General features: G+C 49.1%; 1 protein-coding gene across 2 annotated transcripts in view; it reads right to left on the bottom strand.

Annotated features, from left to right (window-relative positions):
* Nucleotides 1–477: 477 nt before the first annotated feature.
* The window catches only part of ARID5A (AT-rich interaction domain 5A), a 45,098-nt gene continuing 26,596 nt past the window's right edge, over nt 478–18,979 (bottom strand). For both annotated transcript variants that reach the window (XM_081960982.1, XM_081960981.1), the window contains 5 exons: nt 7,881–8,070; nt 6,682–6,734; nt 5,178–5,275; nt 3,605–3,758; nt 478–2,270 (listed from right to left, as the gene is read on the bottom strand). In XM_081960982.1, the coding sequence (XP_081817108.1) occupies nt 774–2,270; nt 3,605–3,758; nt 5,178–5,275; nt 6,682–6,734; nt 7,881–8,070 (1,992 nt within the window). In that variant the 3' untranslated portion in view covers nt 478–773. The remainder of the gene's footprint in view (nt 2,271–3,604; nt 3,759–5,177; nt 5,276–6,681; nt 6,735–7,880; nt 8,071–18,979) is intronic.

Genomic DNA, 18,979 nt, shown 5'->3' with positions numbered 1-18,979 from the left:
CTGTTCCACTGATTAATTGTTCTAACTGTCAGGAAATTTCTCCTTAGTTCTAAATTGCTTCTCTCCTTGATTAGTTTCCACCCATTGCTTCTTGTCCTGCCCTCAGGAGCCTTGGAGAATAGCTTGACTCCCTCTTCTTTGTCGCAACCCCTGAGATATTGGAAGACTGCTATCATGTCTCCCCTAGTCCTTCTTTTCATCAAACTAGACCTACCCAATTCCTGCAACCGTTCTTTATATGCTCATTCCTTTCTATGGGGTTAAGCAACACTTGGGGTTTATTACAAAGGCTTAGGCCACATCTGGAATGCCACATGTTGGCCATTAAACAGGGCTTTTTACTCATTCCCCTATTCCACCTCCATCCCACAGCACACATGATTCCCTTGAGGGCTAGTCCCTTGGATATGCCAGCAGCATTTGAAGCAGCTTATGAAGAATGGGCAAATTAGAAGGAAATTAGGCCCACGCCATACACAGATATAAATCTCTGTTTATAAGAACTTTGTTCCCTCTAAGGTTGTTTTTTTTTTTTGAAAAGCACAAGTTATTTGCATACCATGTCAGATAAAAAGACAGTTCATCGTTTGAGCAGTTTTGTTAAAAAAGTCATATGGTCCTGTTTTGTCCTATGTAAGAGCTTGGAAAAGCAGGGGAATCGAAATGTCGAAAGGCCGTGGATGTGAGGTTCGCATATCCCTCGCACGGGCTCTCAAACGTTGTGTGGGGTCTCCAACGTGGCAAGTCCCTGAGGGTCCCGGGGGGGGGAGGGGCTACAGCTTGGTGTTCCGGTGGTAGGACGGGACGTGGGCAGAAGCGTAGGTCGGCTGGCTGTGCCACGTCGACACGGGGTACAGCCGGTGGCGTAGTGCGCTGTCATACGAAGTGGGGTAGTGGACGAGGCTGGTGCCCAGGGACTGACCCAGATCCGATGCCTGGACAGACGCAGTTAATAGCGGGGTGGGGAAGGCGGGGATAATGAATGGGTTGATGGAGAGGGACTGGATCAGCGAAGGGGCCTGTTCCTTGAGATGTTCTCCTGGGCTGCCAAAATTAACGGGCAACCTCAACATGGTGCCCTTGTACATGTCCTGGAGCTGAGGCACGTGAGCGACTGGAAATCTGGACCCCACCACCGTCGCTTTCGGCTTTGCGATGCCCGGATGCCCTCCGGGGGCCATCCCTTGGTCCAGGCTGCCGTTCGGGTCTACCTCCTTGACGAACGGGGACACTGCCTTGAGTTTCTTGCCATGCAGGAAGTAGTCCTCCTCTGACGCTCTCTTCTTCTGCAGGGGGATGCCCGACTGGCCTGGAGACACGGACGGCCCTCCGTTCTTGGAGACCTGTGGGCTGACCTTCGCCAGGTTGACCACGGGTGAGACCCAGGAGGCTTTGACCGGTTGAAATGGGGGAGACCCTGCCTTGGTGCTCAGGGCGCTCGCTTGGAAGACTGAAGAGTGTTGATGGTCGGCTTTCCAAGGTTGACTTGACTTCCTGCGGAGGTCTTCTGGTTGGTCTTCCAAGCTCTCTTGCTTCTTCTGAGACCCAGCTGCTAACAGGGCGTCTTTTGCAGGCTTAGCGTAGGCTGGAGAAGACGCGGGGAGGTCCTTCAAGCTGGAGTAGTATTCCACTGGTCCTCGGAGGCCGCTGATGGGTTTCAAGAGGTTGCTGCTGGAGGTGTGGAAGTAGCCACGGAAGACAGGTGGCCCAGTAGATAGGTGAGCTCCAGAACTCTCGTCCTCCACTTTCATGGACCCCGGGCCCTCCTTGAAACCTGGAGGAACTTTCATCAAACCATCATTGGCTTTTCCAACCTGGGAAGGAGCTGGAGAACTGCTGGAACCGTTCACGTCTGCTCCTGTCTTTGGGGCCTCTTTCTGCAGGCGACCAACTTCGGAATCCAAGCCTGGTATTTCCCTGATCCTGATCTTCTTGTATTCGGGACAGTGGATGAGATGCTTCTTCTCGTGAGCGTACAAGCATTCGTCCTGGCTCACCTGCGCCAGCAGCTTCTTCTTCGCCAAGGGAGACATGATACCGTTGTTCCCCTTGAAGTAGAAGCTGGAGAAGATCCGCGTGTAGGCTTCAGAACAGCCGTGGGAGCGACAGTTTCCAAGGCAGCTGGCAGTTGGCTGAGTCTCAGCGGTCTCTCGGCTGCTTGGAAGAGAGAGGCGCCCTTCTGTTTGCTCCTGGGGCTGATTCAGCTCGGGACCACTGGGAGGTTTGGGGAGCAAAGCAACATCCGGTCTCCTCACTTTCTCCGGAAAACTCTGCAATGAAAGGAGAATATTTAATTGACCAGGGGAGACAAGATAGAACGTTCTGTACATTTTCTTTAATAAACGTCGGTAGAGATTCTCCATCATCCAGATCATGGTTGTCCCAAAGGTGCTTTTTTTCAGGAGGCAACTGGACTTTCTGGTTTTTTGTTTGAAGACGTTTCCCTTCTCATCCAAGAAGCTTCTTCAGCTCTGACTGGATGGGGGGGAGGGAAGGATTTATATTTTCTTGCAGACAGCTGGTCATTTGCATCCTTTTAGAGGGTCGTTGAGGCCACTTGGAGGTTTCACCGCCCCGAGTCCCTTTTTGGGAGAGGGGGCGGTTTAGAAATCCAAAGAAATAAATAAATAATAAATTTGTCCTCAGGATTACATGAGTGGTGCAAATGGTTCCTGTAGTCTGCAATTTTCCCCTCTAGAAATCCATTCCTACTCCCACGCCATTCCAAGGGTGTCCATCCCAAATTGCACAGCTAAATGTCTGACTCAGGTGACCCTGAGGATACTGATAAACCTCCAAGTGCTTCAACGACCCTCTAAAAGGGCACAAAATGACCAGTTTTCTGCAAGGAGTATAAATCCTTCCATCCTCCACCACCATCCAGCTAGAGCTGAAGAAGCTTCTTGGATGAGAAGTAAAACATCTCCAAAAGAAAAAAATCCTATTGCCTCCTGAAAAAGCACCTTTGGGATATTCTGTAATAAAGGTTTCCAGCGATGAAGCTCCCACAACTTCTGGAGGCAACTTCTGTTCCATTGGTTGATTGAAATAAGGAGCCACTGTCAGAATGTGTCTCCTTATTTCTACGTTGAATCTCTCCTTGGTCAGTTTCCAGCCATTATTCTGGCTTTCAGGTGCTTTGGAGAATAGCTTGACCCCCTCCTCTCTGTAGCAGCCCCTCAAATACTGGAAGACTGCTATCATGTCTCCCCTGGTCCTTCTCTTCCCTAGAGTAGCCATGCCCAGTTCCTGCAACTGTTCATCGTATGTTTTAGACTCCAGTCCCCTAATCGTCTTGGTTGCTCTTCTCTGCACTCTTTCTAGAATCTCAACATCTTTTTTTATAGTGTGATCTAACTAAGTCTTACATATTAAAGTCTCAATCGAATGGTTATTCATTATTGGTTGTACATATTAAAGAAACAAATCCCTTGATCCATTTTTGCATGAATTCATAACCATTGTGGATACATCACAGGGCAAAAGTGGGATTCAGCAGGTTCTGACCAGTTCTGGAGAACCGGTAGTGGAAATTTTGAGTAGTTTGGAGAACCGGTAAATAATCATCTCTGACTTGGAGGGGTGGGGGGAAAGGCCTCCTTACTTGATCTCTCATCTTCTCTTTCTTTGTTCTCTTCTTCTCCGCCACAGGATCCCCCTTCGGTTCCTTGGAGATCTTGTACTGTTTTCGAGGCTTGACAGGGGGTAGCGGCTTGTCGTCCTCCCCTTTCAAGTGTCGGACGTACGGGAGGACCAGCCTGTAAAGCAGAGGTTGGGGAGGAGGAGGAATTATGGCCGTGCTGCAGGTGTGTGTTCTAGCAACAGGGGGCACAGAGTACATCAATAATGCCATTTTATTCCCTCCCCTAAAAATGCACGCCTGACGGATTTAAGGAAGACCTTGCTGGTTGTGGATGGGATGGAATGGGATGGAAAATAGAATAGAATAGAATAGAATAACACAGTTGGAAGGGACCTTGGAGGTCTTCTAGTCCAACCCCCTGCTCAGGCAGGAAACCGTACACCATTTCAGACAAATGGCTATCCAACATCTTCTTAAAGACTTCCAGTGTTGGGGCATTCACAACTTCTGGAGGCAACTTCTGTTCCACTGATTAACTTGTTCTCACTGTCAGGAAATTTCTACTCAGCTCTAGGTTGCTTCTCTCCTTGATTAGTTTCCACCCATTGCTTTTTGTTCTACCTTCAGGTGCCTTGGAGAATAGTTTCACTCCCTATTCAAATTGTGTCATCCTTTCCTCAATTTGCCAGCTCACACCCCTTAGACATTAAGACCAGCATCTGTAATGGCCTGTGGGAATGGCCTTGAGGGAGAAGAGAAAGAGACACAGACTAGAAAACAGATAATCTGCAGAAGGAATCGGGATGTGGCAAACGCCTCGGAAGGGACCCTCCCAAATTTCTTGGATGTATGGGTAAGGGAGGGGGGGAAGATGTACTTTCACACTTACAAGATTTTGTTAACACACGTTACAATAAGGTCACAGCACATGCTTTTGGTGTGCTACAAACCACAAATCTGTCCCTGACTAGCGCCTCCTCCTCCTGTTCTGACCGAGGCTTCCCAAGAGCCTGAAGCAAACTCCTTGTCCTGACAAAAAACCCTTTTATTAATTTACTGTGAATTCTGCTCATTCACATCCAGCAAAGTCTTTCGTGAGAGGATTTACAGTCACAGACTTTATCTGGCTTGGAGAGCAGACAGGCCCATATCTGCAAAGCTTGGCAAGGAGCCTCAGAGAGTCACGAACCAATGAAGTAAACTAATTGTCTCCTGCAAACTCCACTCCCTTTTTGTTCCTCTTTTAGTTCCTCTGGGAGGGCCATTCATCGTCCACCTGTGGCTTTACTCCCAAGTAAAGGACCCTTGTTCCTTAGCTCTTCCCTTCATCTGGCAACTCTGCGCATGTGCACACTGGGAACAGGCCCCAGCTGTTCCTCTGCCTCAGTGATGTCTGACTCCGAAGGCAGCTGATAACTGGCATACGGCCCCGGCCCCCTCTCTGCCTCCAACACAGAGCCCTCGTCAGGGCCTTCCCCAGACTCCAGGCCCATATGCCTCCCCAACCTCCTCACTGGATGAATCTGCTACCAGTTCCGCTGGCAGGCCACCACACCTCCCTCTTGTAAAAAAGGGGAACGGATGCGAGCAATACCTCTCGTAATGTCGGCGGGTGCAAGTGGCAGCACTGGTACTTCCCGGGCTGCCTCCCAACATGTCGTAAACGTTTTTCCAAAGTCGTCTTCCTGTCACCTGAAAGAGAGGTAAAATAAAACCTTTCTCAGCTCTTTTTCAACTTTGGGCTCCTGGGATTTCCTAGTGGTCTCCTTTTTAAGTTCTAGCCAGATCCAATGCAACTGAGATTTTTACCTCACCCAAGATGGTGTCAAGTCACCTGTGGAGGTACTTCTCCAATAATGCAATGCATGTGCGACACCCCCCCCCAGCCCCCTGCCTATGCATGCGTGACACCAGCACCACCCCATGTCCCATTTTGAACCTACTAGGCCTTCCAAGACCAAAAACGGGCCGCGGGGAGGCGCTGCCCCCCCCCCCGCTCCCCACCACCACCCATGCATGTACGCATATCTCCGACATGAAAATCAGCTGGCTGGTGGGAGGCACGCACGCATGTGCTGTGGAGCTGAGCTGGGCTGATGCCTCACATCCGGCCAGACAGGGCTCCACATGCCACCTGTGGCACGCATGCCATAGGTTCCCCATCACAGCCCTACACCCTTCTGGATAAATGGCTGTCCAGCCTCTTCTTAAAAGCCTCCAGTGATGGAGCATTCAAAACTTCTGGAGGCAAGCTGTCCCACTGATTAAATTGTCCTCAGTGTCAGGAAACTGCTCCTAATTTCTAAGTTGGATCTCTCCTTCATAACCTTTCATTTGTTACTTCTTGTCTTGCCTTCAAGTGCTTTGGGGAATAGGTTGACCCCATTCTTCCCTCTGTGACAGCCCCTCAAATATTGGAAGACTGCTCTCATGTCCCCCTTGGTCCTCTTCAATAGGCAGGAAATACCCCAGTTCCTGCAACCGTTCATCGTCCAACTGCTCACCATCGTGGTCCCAAAGGTGCTTTTTTTTCAAGAGGCAGCTGGACTTTCTGGTTTTTCGCTGAAGGCGTTTTGCTTCTCATCCAAGAAGCTTCTTCAGTTCTGACAGGATGGTGGGGAATGGAAGGATTGCCTTGCCGACAGCTGGTCATTTGCATCCTTTTTAGAGGGTCCTTGAGGCCACTTGGAAGTTTATCTGTGTCCTCAGGGTCACCTGAGTGGTGCAAATGGCTCCTGTAGTCTGCAATTTTCCCCCCTCTGGAAATCCATTATGATTGGATGGTGGGGGATGGAATTGGATCTACGATTTAACCACATTGAGAGGATTTTTCCAGATCAACTAAGGTCAGTGGGCAGATGAATTGAAGTAGTAGGGGGTGCCCAGATGTCAGAACTCCAAATCCGGAGTCCACTAGGGATTCAAACGGCCAAACCGCCGACCTTTCTGATTGACAAGCTCAGTGTCTTAGCCACTGGACTAACTCCAATTAAGAATCATGTCTTGTTCAGCCAAGAAATCCTCAAAGACATTTCACCCATTTTTTCACCCAGTTTTCCAAGTAGTAGAATTTGAGAATTTGAGTTTCTCTTTCTTACCAATTCGTAAGCTCCGAGTTTTTCCACAGCTTTGTAGATTTTAAACAGATTAACTGTTAAAAAGAAAAGAGAGAGAGAGAGAGAAACATCAGTTAACAGTCAAAAACCCAGAGAGGTAAGAGATCAAATGTATGGCTTGGGCTAAAACCTTTAAATTGTGAATTGCCCAGAGTGGCATAAAGACTAGGCTGTACTGAAAGCCAGGATGACTCTGTAGAGTTATTATCTCTGTCTTCCCAACCCCAAATGTAGGCACAGACATGTTGCATTTGTGTGATACTGTTGTGGCCCGCCAGCGGATCTGGCAGCAGACTCAGACAGTGAGGAGGTTGGGAAGGAACCTGGGCCAGTCCTGGAGTCTGGGGAAGGCTCTGAGGAGGGCTCTGTGTCCTAGGGGCAGAGACGGGGCCAGGGCCATCTGGGAGTTATCAGCTGCCTTCAGAGTCAGACATCAATGAGGCAGAACAACAGCTGGAGCCTGTTCCCAGTGTGCGCATGCACAGAGCTGCCAGGAGAAGGGAACTGCTAAGGAACAGGGGCCAACTCAGGAGTAAAGGCACAGGTGGACTGTGAATGGCCCCTCCCATAGGGAATGAAGAGGAGCGAAAGGGGAGTGGAGTTTGCAGGAGACAATTAGTTCAAGTCATTAGGGTGAAGATCTGTTCCTGACTTCTTGCTAAGGAACTGCTGCTACAGCATGGCATTTTGAAGATATCGGCCTGGCAACTCTCCAAGCCTGATAAAGGTCTGTAGTTGTGAAATCTCATGAAAGACTGTTGGACAGGACTTTGCTGGAGAGGAATTCACTTTAAAACTAAATAAAAGGGGTTTTATCTGGACGAGGAGTCGGCTTTGTGCTTTTGGGAAGCCCACATCAGAACAGATGCAACAGGTTGCCTGAGGAAAGTACAAGATATATGAGAAACAGGGAGGCACATGGGTGCACAGACACACATCAGGGGTGGGTTGCTGCTGGAGTTACTGCCGGTTTGCTTTGCGTGTGCTTTGCATTATAAAATGACTAAAAAACATGCCGGCAACAGCATGGGCAACAGAGGAACCGGTTCAAGGGCGCGGCCAGCCTGCCATTCCTACCGGTTTGGCAACCCAGTCCCAATTTCCACAACTGGTTCGTACGAATAGGTAGCAACCCACCTCTGACACACATACACTTTTGGAAAAGGCAACCAAGAACATACTTTGCTTGAAGCCCAGATGAGGCACCCTCTCGATTGGCGTGTGACGCTCTTTCATGAACTTGTAGAGGTTGACCAGAAAAGTCTGCTCCTCTTCTTTCTCCCCGCTCATCATCTCCTCATCTCCCGAATCTTCTTCAGGAGGCTTCTGCTCAGTTTCAGAGGTGGCATCCTGCTTGTCAGATGGAGATTCCTGAGTGAAAAAGAAACAGGAAGTCAGAGGTAATAGTTTACCGACCACAACAGAAAAGACAAGAAGGGGCGTAGAGAAGCTGAGGAAGCTCAACAGCATCTCATTGCCCCCTGGCGCCAAGTTCGGCCCATAACGCAATGGATGGAGCCTCCAGAAATATTCACCAACCTCAAGAATGCTAAGCTTCAAGTCAAATTTGCCTGAGCAAGATTACAGAGGTGGATTTTCGGAAAGGATTCACCTTCCAGCGGTGGGATTCAGCCGGTTTGTACCAGTTCAGGTGAACTGGTTGTTAAACTTCTGCCCAGTTTAGCAAACTGGCTAACCCAGAGGTGGGTTGCTCCCAGTTCGGTTCGGTTCGGCCAAACCAGTAGTGGAATTCAGGCCTGGGTGGCAGAACCGGCAATGACCCAGGCCTGCCACACCCCCAATCTGGTCCCTTGCTGCCGCTTGGATGCCACCATTTTGGATTTTTATGACTGCGCAGGCGCAGTTCACTGTAAATTGTTCTGTGCTTGCGCACAGAACAATTTACATTGAACAAAGTGCACACCACTAACTGGCCCTGCCCCACCTGTTTTTTGGGCTGTTTCCATCCATTTTGGGCCATTTTTCAGGCCTTTTTGGATGTTCAGTAGTAGTAAATAAATAGAGAGGGAAATTGTACTTTTTTGAACCCAAAAAAGGAGAAAGTAACCCAACAAGGTTATGAGGACTGGAAATGTTTTAACTACAGATTCTCAGGATATTTCTTCTGTTTAAGTTCCTCATGTTATTTTAAAACGAGAAATCGTTATTATAATCAAGTTCCTGTATGAGTAGTAAACATCAGCAAGCAATCAGAAAGCTATGAAATATAAGTGAAAGTGAAAAGAAATTGCAGTATTATCTAGTCAATAAGCATTCTGTCTATTTAACAAACGACCTGTGATATGTTAAAACTATTACATTAAGAAACACTCAAGTTCTAAATGTGCTAGTCCCCAGGGAGGACTGATGGTCCAAAAATTGTTTCTCTGTTAAATTAAATTCCATGTGAGATTTATTTTTCAAAGATGAGGTTATTTTAGACATGGCATATTCCCAGAATTTCATTTGCCATTTTTCTGCTGAATGAATTACACATTCTACTTTCCAATGCAAAGCACAGAGTAACAGCTGTTAGCGTGTATATAAAGCTGGTTTCTCTACACTTTGTAGAAATATAATGTTTAGAAAAATGAACAGAAAGATGGCAAGATGGGAAAGTAATGATAAAGCATTTTTCCCCAAAATTCACCATATTGCCATCAGGGAAAGGAGAATGAGCCAACCTAATAATACATTTATAAGAGATTTTAGAGAATGAATTATTAATTTAGCAGTCAGTACTGGAGTTATATACTGTTGCGGCCCGCCAGCAGCCAGCAGAGCTGGCAGCAGAGTTGGATAGTGAAGAGGTTGGGGAGGAAGATGGGCCAGTCCTGGAGTCTGACGAAGGCTCTGAGGAGGGCTCTGTGTCAGAGGCAAAGAGGGGGCCAGGGCCATCTGACAGTTATCAGCTGCCTTCGGAGTCAGAATCAGTGAGGCAGAAGAACAGCTGGAGCCTGTTCCCATTGTGCGCATACTCAGAGTTGCCCGATGAAGGAAACAGCTAAGGAACAGGGCTCGATTTGGGAGTAAGGCCACAGGTGGTTGATGAATGGCCCCTCCCAGAGGGAATAAAAGAGGAGTGAAGTTTGCAGGAGACCATTAGTTCACTTAATTGGGTGGTGACTCTCCGAGAGAAATTTTTCCCTTCATCGAACTGGTAGTAATGCCGGGAACAATCCACCCCTGATGGCTATGATCATAAGTGGGAAGAGATCGGTACTAGGAGCATCCTGCTCAAACTCCTCACCGTCGGACACCTCACTGATGCCAGTGGGAGTAGGGGAGGCCTGAGGTCTCACAGATCTACCCTTGCTGGGGATTGCAGATACAAAGAGCAGTTTGGAGGCCAACTGCTGCATGCCATCAGAGATGCCCTGAGCGATGGCGCACTCTACCACCCCTTGCATGGCTTTAGACAGTTGTGGTTCCTGCATCTGATGGAGAACTGGGTCAGCCTCAGAGTGGGCCAGGGACCCCTCCCCCGCTAAGGAGTCTGCCTCATCAAGGGAATGGCTGGGGGAACCAAGGGAGGCCCTGGAGGGATTGGGTGAGAATCCAAAGTCTTCCTCAGCTGGCAAAGATGTGGATTCATCTCGCTGGGGGGTGGGAAGGGAGGTTATTGCCCCTTCCTCCCTGGGTGGGGGAGCTGAGGGTTGCTGTTGCTGTGCTGACTGGGCCCTTTGGAACTGTTTTTCAAGGGCCTTTTGGCATCTTTCAGCCATCTTCTCAGCTGCCTTGGAGGGCTTCTGAACCTTAGGGCGCTTACCCTTAGCTGGGCACCCCACCCCATCACCTTTGGCAGCAGGGTTGGGCCTGCTGCGCTTACTGATAGTGGGACCAGCCTGAGGATCCACTTGCTTCTTCATCAGAGCTTGGCTGAAGAGCAGAGCCTGTGAAGTCTGGCAGGAGGAGGACAAGGAGGCTGAGGCCTTCGGTAATGTTCGCTGTTGCTCGGGGCATGCAGGAGCTGAGTGCAAGTGGGGCTGGCAAATGGCGTCGGCTGAGGGAGGCCAGGCGCCTACAGATCCGCGCTGTTAGGGCAAGGGTGAATGGTCTGGTAGTGACCCAAAAGAACCCTTGCAGCTGCTTAGGAGACCTGGAGAGAAGGAGCCCTCCTGGAGACCCGGAGCAAGGCCCGAAATTAAGAATTCTCTCCGCGGCGATCTGCGGTGAGAGAGCAGGCTGCGCGGCAAAGGCAGAAGTCCGGGAGAAAAGCGCGCCAATTCTGAATCCAAAATGGCGGCTGCGTGCGCTTTTCGCGCCTGGAGCGACACCGGGGGGAAGAAGGAAGCCGAATGCTACTGTGGGGTCTCTAACTGCCTATCTGACCCCTCAGTGTTCGTCGGCGATCGCCAGGCGAACCCCCCGCGGTGCCATCGCAATCACAGCGGCGAGAGCAAGCTACGCTCCAGGCAGCCTGCCCCGCGCGTTCCAGTCAATCAACTTCAAGGGAAAATTAAGAAAAGAAAAGAAAACTACTAAGAAACTAGCTAAAACTATACAAAAACAATGTAAGGGAGCTACACTACACTATCTAGAGGGTCCAGCTTGTTGCACAAGGACTGGATCTCCCCAAAAAGTGTCCTGTAGGGCAACTGAGTTTTTTAAAACTGAGCCTCTGAGGGGAGCAAGAGGCAGAGCTACAAGAAATTTGAACTCAGTCCTTGGGCAGCAAGCTGAAGTTAACCCGTGCTTCGACACTCCAAGCAGCGCCTAGGAGAAGAATAATAGTAATACAGTATATTGGAACATAATAAGTGTTCCATCTTATTTTTGCAATTCCTTTAGAATAATATTGCTTTTTAAAAAAAAGATACTAGAACTGGTCAGAAGGTTTTGATTATTCTGAAATGGGAAATAGCAAAAGATTTCAGCTTCGTCTCAATTTATTCGATTTCCACTGTCCAAATCTCTTTGCACTTTCGTTTCCGGGAAAGGCAATATAAGTAACGAAGCAATCATAAAACCAGAATGTCTTCCTCGTCATTTCCAGAAACCTGAAAACCTTCAATGGACAATCCTCTCTTCAGGCTTACAAGGACCTTAGATGATTTTTTTTTCTCCAAGGAATGAAAGTGAGACTGAACGAGGGAGAAATAGAAACTCCAGATTCGAAGCTGAATCATATTTTAAATTAGGGCCCATGAACCTGGTACAAAGCAAGTGGGCAGGAATGAACAACTTTGATTAATTGCATTTTTAAAGAAAATTGTTCTGGCAGAAGAGTTACAGGAAGTCAAGTCAAGATGCAACTTTAGGGTCAACTAAAGTTTCAGCTGAGTTGTATTGCAGGGCTCAAAGAAGTTAGGGGTTTTTCTTTTTCAATTCCCCATTTTAAAATTGTGGAAAACCATATCGCATTTTTGGGGTTGGGAGCTGGGATGAGAGGGCAGGAATCAGACGTCTGGTTGGGGAGAGGAGTTTCTGGAAGAGGCCCAGAAATCTGCTTCATACCAAGTTTTAAGACTGGCAACGAGCCATCTGTCAGGCAACATGTTGAGTAAAATGTAAAATACATTTCCATAATACACTGGCTTTCCATTGAAAAGGACTGATGTCATGGAACACAGAATCTTAGGGGTGGAGGGACCTTGAGGTCTTCTAGTCCAACCTTTCGGACCTCAGGGATTACTAAATTCTGAATCCCGCGGACTACTAATAGGATCACCCGAATGACCGACCGGGGTGGCGCGTGGCTAGGTGGTCATGTGACTGTGTGGGCGTGGCCATCTCGATGTCACTCACATCAAGGGATGCCTCGCCATCCTCCACTGGCCCCTCCCAGTCACTCCTCGCGTCCCTGCCCGGGCTCTTTAGAGCCCCAACAGGAAGCAGTTGTTGGAACTAAGCCGAGGTGGCGCAGTGGTTAGAGTGCAGCATTTCAGGCTACTTCAGCTGATTGCTAGATGCAGTTCAAATCTCACCAGGCTCAAGGCTGACTCAGCCTTTCATCCTTCTGAGGTGGGTAAAATGAGGACCCAGATTGTTGGGGGAAAGAGGCTGACTCTATAAACTTCTTAGAGAGGGATGTAAAGTACTGTATATAAGCCTAAGTGTTATCACTATTCCTTCCTTCCTTCCTTCTTTTCTTCTCTCCCTCCCTCCCTCCCTCAGGGGTTAAAATGCAATATTGCAGGCTAACTCTGCACATAGCCAGGCATTCGATCCTGACTGGCTCAAGGTTGACTCAGCCTTCCATCCTTCTGAGATGGGTAAAATGAGGATCCAGATTGTTGGGGGCAAGAGGCTGCAGTTTATAACCGCTTAGAGAGGGCTGGAAAGTACTGTAAAGTGGCATATAAGTCTAAGCGCAATTGGTATTTCAGATTTTTTTGAGCCCAAAACCCACCCACCCCCCAAGATAGATGAATGAAGCTGGGACAGGCTTCATGCAAATCAGATGCTTTGTCACTCTGCCTCATCTCCATAGCGGTACTCCAAGCATGATCCAAAGCCAAAAGCCATTTTATAACCAAAACAGCTTCAAAGGGATGGTTTGTAATCCAGTTCCTTTCTTCTTCTTCAATTGGCTTCTTCCGAGACCCAAATCATTTGCTCTAGTGGAAACAGAAAACAGATGGGACCCTGTTGTGGTTTGGAACAGCTGCAGAAGCCGGCGCTCCAGAATTCATGACCTCCAACCTCGCCGGACTCAATTAGCGGGATCCGGGAACAAAGCGCTCTGTTTCCCAGGAGAGAAAAGCAAGGGTTAGAACAGAAGTTGAGCTAAGTCCACTAGCCACATTCTTTTGCTTCGACTTCGGCATGACTGTATCTTCCCGGGAACAGCAGAAAGCTCTGTGTGCTCTGCTTTAGAGAAACACGAGTCTTGGTTTGATTAACAACCGATGACGTTGGCGATGAGAAAGCGCTGGAGACGGGTGCGGATACGGTTTCTGGCGGGATTAGTTCTTCAAGGTAGGATTGGGCCTGCCCTGGTTGGAGATCTGGCGCACTGGGCATTCTTCGTCGAAGTTGGTTGATGTGCCGGCACCACTCTCTGCCATCGTCGAGCTGGACCCTATAAGAGTAGGGTCCAGTTAACTGTATTATTTGTCCTGGGAGCCACCCTGGTTTAGCCCCATAGTTCTGGGTGTAGACCAGGTCTCCTACATTAAAGGCTCGAGCCGCGTCGCTTGCGAAGGGGCTTTTTTCAGCAACATAGTTGGGAAGCAGCCGGTCCAGGGTTGTCCGGAGCCGGCGTCCCATTAGCCGTTCTGCTGGGCTTTGGTTAGTCATTGGGCATGGTGTTGTATGTTGCGCCAGGAGGTATTGGGACAATTTGTTTTGCCAATTGCCTGGCCCCAGGCAGCCCAATGCCTCCTTAGCAGACCGGAAGGTCCATTCAGCCAGGCCATTGCCCGCCAGGTGAAACGGAGCCGTTGTCGCATGTCAGATGCCTAGTTGAACTAGGAACATTTGAAAAGGTGCTGATGTGAACTGGGGTCCGTTGTCGGACACCACCACATCAGGCGCTACATGGGTTGCAAAAAGTCTCTCTAGCACTTTAATGACAGCCTCTGAAATGGTGGATGGCATGAGTGCCAACTCCACCCACTTCGAGTAGGCGTCCACTACGATTAGGAAATTTTGCCCCAGAAATGGGCCAGCGAAATCCAAATGGATTCGTGCCCATGGAGCTCGGGGCATGTCCCACTCTCTGACGGGCACTGACGGGGGAGCTGGCCTTGACTGCTGGCACTGTTGGCAGGCAGCCACCCAGTCTTCAATCTGCTGGTCAATTTTGGGCCACCACACGTAGCTCCTGCCCAGCGCTTTCATGCACACGATTCCTGGGCGAGCAGTGTGCAGGCAGTTCAAAATTGGCGCCCTGAGCTTGGGGGGAGGTACTACCCAGCTTCCCCACAGCAGGCATCCATTGAGGATGGATAGCTCATGCTGACGAATGGAAAAGGGCTGGAACTCCTGACCAACTGGCCCCTGCGGCCACCCCCTGCGCACCCAGTCCAGTACTTGGGAGAGAACAGGGTCTTTGGCAGAAAGCCTGGCAATATCCTGGGCGGATATTGGCAATGCTAATTCCTCTACTAGGAGGACAGAGGTAGTGGGAGCCGGGTCAACCACTGGCACTGGCAAGGGGCAGCGGCTGAGGGCATCAGCATGCCCCAAGTTCTTCCCTGGCCTGTAAAGCAGCTGGTAGTTGTAGGCAGCCAGGAAGACTGTCCACCTTGACATTCTAGGGGACAGGATCTGCGGGGTCTGACGGTCCCCAGCCACAAGACCCAAGAGGGGTTTGTGGTCAGTGACCAATTGAAAAAACTGACCATAAACATAATCATGAAAACGCTTGACACCAGCGACAGCAGCTAGAGCCTCTTTGTCAAGCTGGCTGTAGTTTCGTTCTGCAGCTGAGAGAGTGTGGGAATAATAGGCAATCGGGGCCTCCGAGCCATTCGGGAGAACATAGCTCAGAACAGCCCCTATGCCAAACGGCGATGCATCGCACCCCAAAATCAGAGGGAGGCGGTCGCTTTATTGGACCAACAGAGACTGGGACGTGACGACGTCCTTAACTGCTCTGAAGGCATGGGCTTCCTTAGGACCCCAATGCCAGGGGGTCTTAGAGTCCAATAGCCTGTGTAGGGGCTCAGCTAAGGAAGCCTTATGTGGCAAAAATATTGTGTAAAAATTGAGTAGCCAATAAAGCTTGGAGCTCCACTTTAGACGTGGGCATGGGGGCTTTTTTGATTGCCTCAACCTTGGACGGGGTAGGGTAGATGCCTTTGGCATCCACGAGGTACCCCAAAAATTCAACACTGGGAACCCCTAATTTGCATTTCCCTTGTTTAAGTTTAAGCCCCGCCTGGCAGAACCTAAGCAAGACTGCCCTTAATTTGATGATGAGGTCGGCTTGATCCTTGGCGGATTACAAGCACATCATCGAAATAAGGCACCACCCCAGGCAGCCCTTGGAGCAATCGCTCCATCAGGCTTTGAAAGATGCCTGGGGCAATGCGGACCCCAAACTGCAATCTCTTGCACTTGAAAGCTCCCCGGTGGGTCACTATGGTCTGGGCTAATGCGGTGGCTTCATCCACAGGGAGCTGCTGATAGGCTTGTGCTAAGTCTAATTTGGCAAAAACATTACCCCGACCAAGGGAGTGGAGCAGATGCTGCACCACAGGTACAGGGTAAGGGTTGGCTTGTAATCCCCTATTAATGGTGCATTTAAAGTCACCACAGATCCTAATGCTCCCATCCTGTTTGATGGGTATGACAATGGGGGTCTCCCAGGGGGAGTGGTCCACTGACTCTAGCACCCCTTGCACAATTAACTTATCCAATTCTAAATCTACCTTGGGCCGTAGGGCGAATGGCACCCTCCTAGGCTTAAGGCAGATTGGTGCCACCTGGGGGTCCAAATTAAACGAGATAGGTGTCCCCGTATATTTACCCAGCCGGTCGTCTAAAACGTCCATGAACTCTCTGGTCAGCGCGGCGAAAGGGTCTGGAACCAAGGAGTGGATGCCGGAAACGTTGAATCCCAGCACGGAGAACCAGTCCAGCCCAAGGAGGCTGGGCAGCTGGCCGTCCACAATGACGAGAGGGAGAGGCCCGTTGAAGTCTTGGCAGGCAACCTGGAATGTGCCACAGCCCACAATAGGGATCTGCTGCCCTTGATAGTCCCTGAGGCGAATTGGGCATTGACTCAGGGTAGCCTTAGTAAGGCTGGGCAGCATCCGCTTAATAGTGGCCCAAGAGACAAGGGATTTTGAAGACCCTGTGCCCACCTCCATTTTACAGAACTTCCCTTCAATTTGGACAGTCCGAAATATTTTGGGAGCCGGCTTTGAGAGTGATGCGTGACTGACAGCCCATTCAGAGAGCCGCTGGTCATCGGCAATGGCAAAACAGTCCCGGCGGTGTGTAGGCGCTTGCCTTGTGGACTGCCTTAGCAAGGCGGGTTCAGGAGGCCGGAGAGCAGCTGGCATGGCCGCCCTGCACACCTTGGCCAAATGTCCCTTCCTGTCACAACGTTGACAGATGACGGCTTTGAACCTGCAATTCGCCCTTGCATGGTTCCCGCCACAGCTGAGGCAACCCGACTGAGGCAAAAAGTATCTCTGTGACCGGCTTTTTCGGGTTGTCAGGTTGAGGCGGCTGATGTCTTCTTCAATGTCTGAGAGATCGTCTGCTTCGACCTCATCATAGTGGACTGCGTGGCCCCTGCTGGCATGGGTGGCTGGCGGCAGAAATTTTTGAATTTCTGCAGTAGATTTGTCAGACATCTCGTATGCCATGGCTTCGTCCATGACTGTCTGAAGTGTCAGCTCTTTTCGCGCCAGCAAACGCCGCTAAAGTCTGAGGTCTCTGATACCACAGACCAGCTGTTCTAGCAGGGCATTGTCCAGCACAGGGAAATTGCAATGAAGAGCCCCCGTTCTGAGAGGCGACATGTAATCCGACACGTATTTGCCCTCTCTCTGGACTCTCTGTTGGAATGCATAGCACCTCGCCATGTGTGAGGGAGTTGGAGAATAATGGTTCTTCATCTTCTCCAATAGCGTCTCCCAAGGCATTGAGTGCACTGACTGAGGGGCCGCTAAAGCCCTGGCTGTGTCAAACATCTCGTGGCCACAGGCGCTGAGGAAATAGCCTCTTTTACGGCCGCTAGACAAACCAGTGAAGTCGTTTGCCTCCAAGAAGCACTCAAACCTTTTGAGGTAAGCGTCCCATGTTTCGGTGGCCGGGCTGAATGCTGAGAATGCCGGTTGGGTAGCCATCCTGAGAAGGACGGGCGTGAAGAATCAGAGAGAGAGAAAAAGTCAGCGATGAGCGACGTCTCGTCGCTTAGTGACTTGAGACAGCTCTGACAGTGACTTCGCCTTTGTCCTTTACCTCAGACCTGATCCCACCTTCGTCGCCAGTGTTCTGTAGGGAGAACGAGGCAGACAGGGACTGAGGCAAGGCAGGTTGAAGCTAACACCACCTTTATTAACAGTGACAAACAGCTCATAAGTACGGCAAATCTCAGACTGGCAAACAGCGAGCAAAAGACAGCTGACAGCTCTTTTATAGTCGAGCTGTCAGACGATTGACCAATTAGGTAGCTGGATTCTCCCGCCGGCAGGCTGCTGCGTCTTGGCCAATCAGGAGCGACCAATGTAAGTCTATGGCAGGAGAAGTTAGCAATGCAAGTGTATGGCAGGAGAGTTTAATACACAACACAAAGGACACGGGAAAGGGACACGGTGGCTCAGTGGCTAAAACCCTGAGCTTGTTGATCGGAAAACTCAGCAGTTCGGCGGTTCAAATCCCAAGCGCCGCGTAACAGAGTGAGCTCCCGTTACTTATCCCAGCTTCTGCCAACCTATCAGTTCGAAAGTAGAAAAAATAGGGACCACCTTTGGTGGGAAGGTAACAGCGTTCCATGCACCTTCAGCGTCGAGTCATGCCGGCCACATGACCACAGAGACGTCTTCAGACAGCACTGGTTATCTTGGGCTTTGAAACGGAGATAAGCACCGCCCCCTAGAGTCGGGAACGACTAGCACATAGGTGTTCATCCCACCCATCCTACCCCCACCCATCAAGAGCTGTCCTGTGACCTACAGAAGAAGATATAATTAAAAATAAATTGGACTGGGCAGAAAGGGACAGATTAACACTGAAGATAAAAAGAAAAAGAAGATGCAGAATATTTTCGAACTTGGGACTTGTTTTATCAATGGTAGGATGAAAGCAGTCGAAATTAGGAACTTAATAAATATTACTATGTAAACGAATTGATCAACAGTACACTGTTCACTAAGCACATATTGTATGTAAAGAGAAAACAAATAATATATGAATAGATGATAGATTAGATAGATGATAGATAGATAGATAGATAGATAGATAGATAGATAGATGATAGATAGATGATAGATAGATAGATAGATAGATAGATAGATAGATAGATAGATAGATAGATAGATAGATAGATATAGATGATAGATAGATAGATAGATAGATAGATAGATAGATAGATAGATAGATAGAGATGATAGATAGATAGATGATAGATAGATAGATAGATAGATAGATAGATAGATAGATAGATAGATAGATAGATAGATATAGATGATAGATAGATAGATAGATAGATAGATAGATGATAGATAGATAGATAGATAGATAGATAGATAGATAGATAGATAGATAGATAGATAGATAGATGTAGATGAGAGAGATGGATGAATGATAGATGGATGGATGGATGGATGGATGGATGGTAGGTATGGAGAGAGAGAGAGAGAGAGAGAGAGAGAGAGAT

Source organism: Natrix helvetica, assembly GCF_964273705.1.
Source record: "Natrix helvetica genome assembly, chromosome: 8".
Taxonomy (NCBI): domain Eukaryota; kingdom Metazoa; phylum Chordata; class Lepidosauria; order Squamata; family Natricidae; genus Natrix; species Natrix helvetica.
The sequence above is the reverse complement of the archived record's forward strand: the minus strand, read 5'-3'. Positions and strand labels throughout refer to the sequence as shown.